The sequence below is a fragment of the Sciurus carolinensis genome, chromosome 8 (assembly GCF_902686445.1).
Source record: "Sciurus carolinensis chromosome 8, mSciCar1.2, whole genome shotgun sequence".
Taxonomy (NCBI): domain Eukaryota; kingdom Metazoa; phylum Chordata; class Mammalia; order Rodentia; family Sciuridae; genus Sciurus; species Sciurus carolinensis.
Genome location: NC_062220.1, coordinates 96,519,523 through 96,521,903, shown reverse-complemented (window position 1 = coordinate 96,521,903; position 2,381 = coordinate 96,519,523). Strand labels below are relative to the sequence as shown.

At 41.8% G+C, this 2,381-nt stretch overlaps 1 gene segment (V, D, J or C); it reads left to right on the top strand.

Annotated features, from left to right (window-relative positions):
- The first annotated feature begins 622 nt into the window (after positions 1-622).
- Positions 623-1,253, top strand: LOC124991061 (T-cell receptor gamma chain V region V108B-like). The segment is given in 2 exon segments: positions 623-755; positions 865-1,253. Coding segments are annotated over 2 exon segments (375 nt in total).
- Positions 1,254-2,381: the final 1,128 nt, after the last annotated feature.

The following is a 2,381-nucleotide window of genomic DNA, read 5'->3' as shown; positions in this document are numbered from 1 at the left end:
TTTCAGATCACTCTTCTGCATGACTTATGTTCATGAGGCTGTTTCATGGTCCAGGGACAGCAGAAGCTGATTTACAGAGATTGCTTTGTCTCAACCAGCCAGCAATTGAAGTCTAGTTCCATCCTGGAGGCATCCATGTTATGAATAAAATGTGAGTTCCCTGAGTCATATTCTACTTGGGGACATCCCAATTGAAAAAAACAAACAAACAAAAATACTCTAATGTTTGTGGATATGGCATATTAAATAATGTTAATAAAATATTTTAACACTTGATATTTTTGCTTTATTCTGCTCTTGAGAGATGTCAGGTTTCTTACCTGAGTCCTGAAACAATAGTAAATGACAGAAAGACAGACAGGAGGACAAAACACAACAGCCATGTCTTCACAGCTCCAAAGCAATATTTGTCAGTTATGAAATTGCAGAGGGAAAGAGTGAATGAGTAATATAACCATCCCTCCCCCAAACCCAGAGGAAGACATGCATACCAGGTTAATGCACTTCCCCAAACTGTCCAGCTCATGTGGTGCCAGAAATCCCAGAACCGCTCAGAGCTGCAGCAGATCATGAAGAACCCAGGAAATCACCTGACCCTCCACTTCTCTGAGACACCAGAAGAACCACCCCTTCCTGCACTGATCAGAGACCTTGGCTCTCAGGACCCTCACTTTCTCACCTTCTACCTAGGGCAACCAGCCTGGCAGACAGGATGCCACTCCTGAAAGCAGTCATCCTGTCCTCCCTCTGGGCTTGTAAGTCGCCCCCCGGTCACTTCAGTCTCCAGGAGAAAATGAAGTCATTCTTTTTTGTAGCTTCTTCATGTCTCATTTGCTCATGGGAATCTCTCTCCTTTGCTTGCAGTTGGACTTGGACAATTGGAGCAACCTGAAATGTCTGTTTCCAGAGCAAAAGATAAGAGTGCCCAAATATCTTGCAAGGTATTCCTCCAAAACATTGGTGGAATAGACATACACTGGTACCGAGAGAAACCAAATCAAGGGTTAGAGCATCTAATATATGTCCGGACAAACTACAATCAACGTCCCCTAGGAGGAAAGAACAAGAAAATTGAGGCAAGTAAAAATTCTCAAACTTCCACTTCGGTTTTGATAGTAAATTTCCTAGGGAAAGAAGACGAGGCCACATACTACTGTGCCTGCTGGACCAGCACAGTGTTAGAGTTGCCAGGGTAACTTACACGAGAACCACCTCCAGGCCTGTGCCCACCCACCTCCTTCTCATGTGGGTAGCCACAGTGACTGCTGAGCTGGGCGCCCAGCCTGAGCCTCCCCTCCAGCAGCACTTCCAGTTTCCTAAGTGGCCTCCTGGATTCTGCTCTCCCAGTGAGCCCTGAATGGTGTCAGCAATTATGATTCAAATTAAAGATGCTGCTGCATTATTTTTGATTAAATCAGGCTACCTGGGAACTCTGAAAATACAGTGTGAATGGCTGACCACATAATACAGTTTTTTGGTTCTTTTTCTTTTAACTTGACTCTACAGAGAAGTTCAGCAATTGAATGGTTCAAAATGAAGGCAGGAGAGGGTTAAGTGCCTGGAGAGATATGTACCTATTATATAGATATTTCCTGTGACTTGTCATTTTCTCATATTATGCCTGATTATTGGATGTTTTCAGAGATAGAATAATCTGTCAGACATAATATTATTATCATTATCCCCAGGCCGTTCTGTTGAAATCTAGTGGCCACTACATAAGTAAACAATCAGCTGTTTGTCATATCTGAGAGACCAAAGTACGAATTCTGTGTCTAGGGAAGAGGAGGCAGCTCAGTCCATGTTCAGCACTGTGGCTGTGAGAAAATGAATCCTGCTCAGGCATGCTCCTGAAGACCTTGTACTTCAAAGTTCTTCAAAAGAAAAATGAAAATCCTGAATAAGAGGAGCCAACAATTAAAATGAGATAATGTCTCTTCCCTGCATCTACAGAGAATACAAAGATAATCTCTCTCACAAATCAGCAAAGTAAAAAGTAATTGCTGATAATTATTATGTTCATTCTATGATTAGTAGCTAGATGGTTAAAATCTTTTAGGAAAATTTTAAAAGTAAAAATATAAAAAGCGCTCTCCGACCTCCTTGAAGTCTAGTTCAAACAAGGTGGATATTAATGAAAAATTCTACCTTCAGAGATGTTTCTCACATTGATAACTTCATTAATTGGATTTCTTACCACATAGTAATCCATGCATGCAGTTTATCTACAAACCCAAAATGACTGCAGCATGATCATACTTCATCTCTCCCTTCCCAGGATCAGGATGAGCTATTTAAATGTGGAGATGCTGCTAAAGTTCAATGAGGGAACCCTATGAGGCTCCAGGTCACATTTCCAGGGATGACTCAGGATCACATGT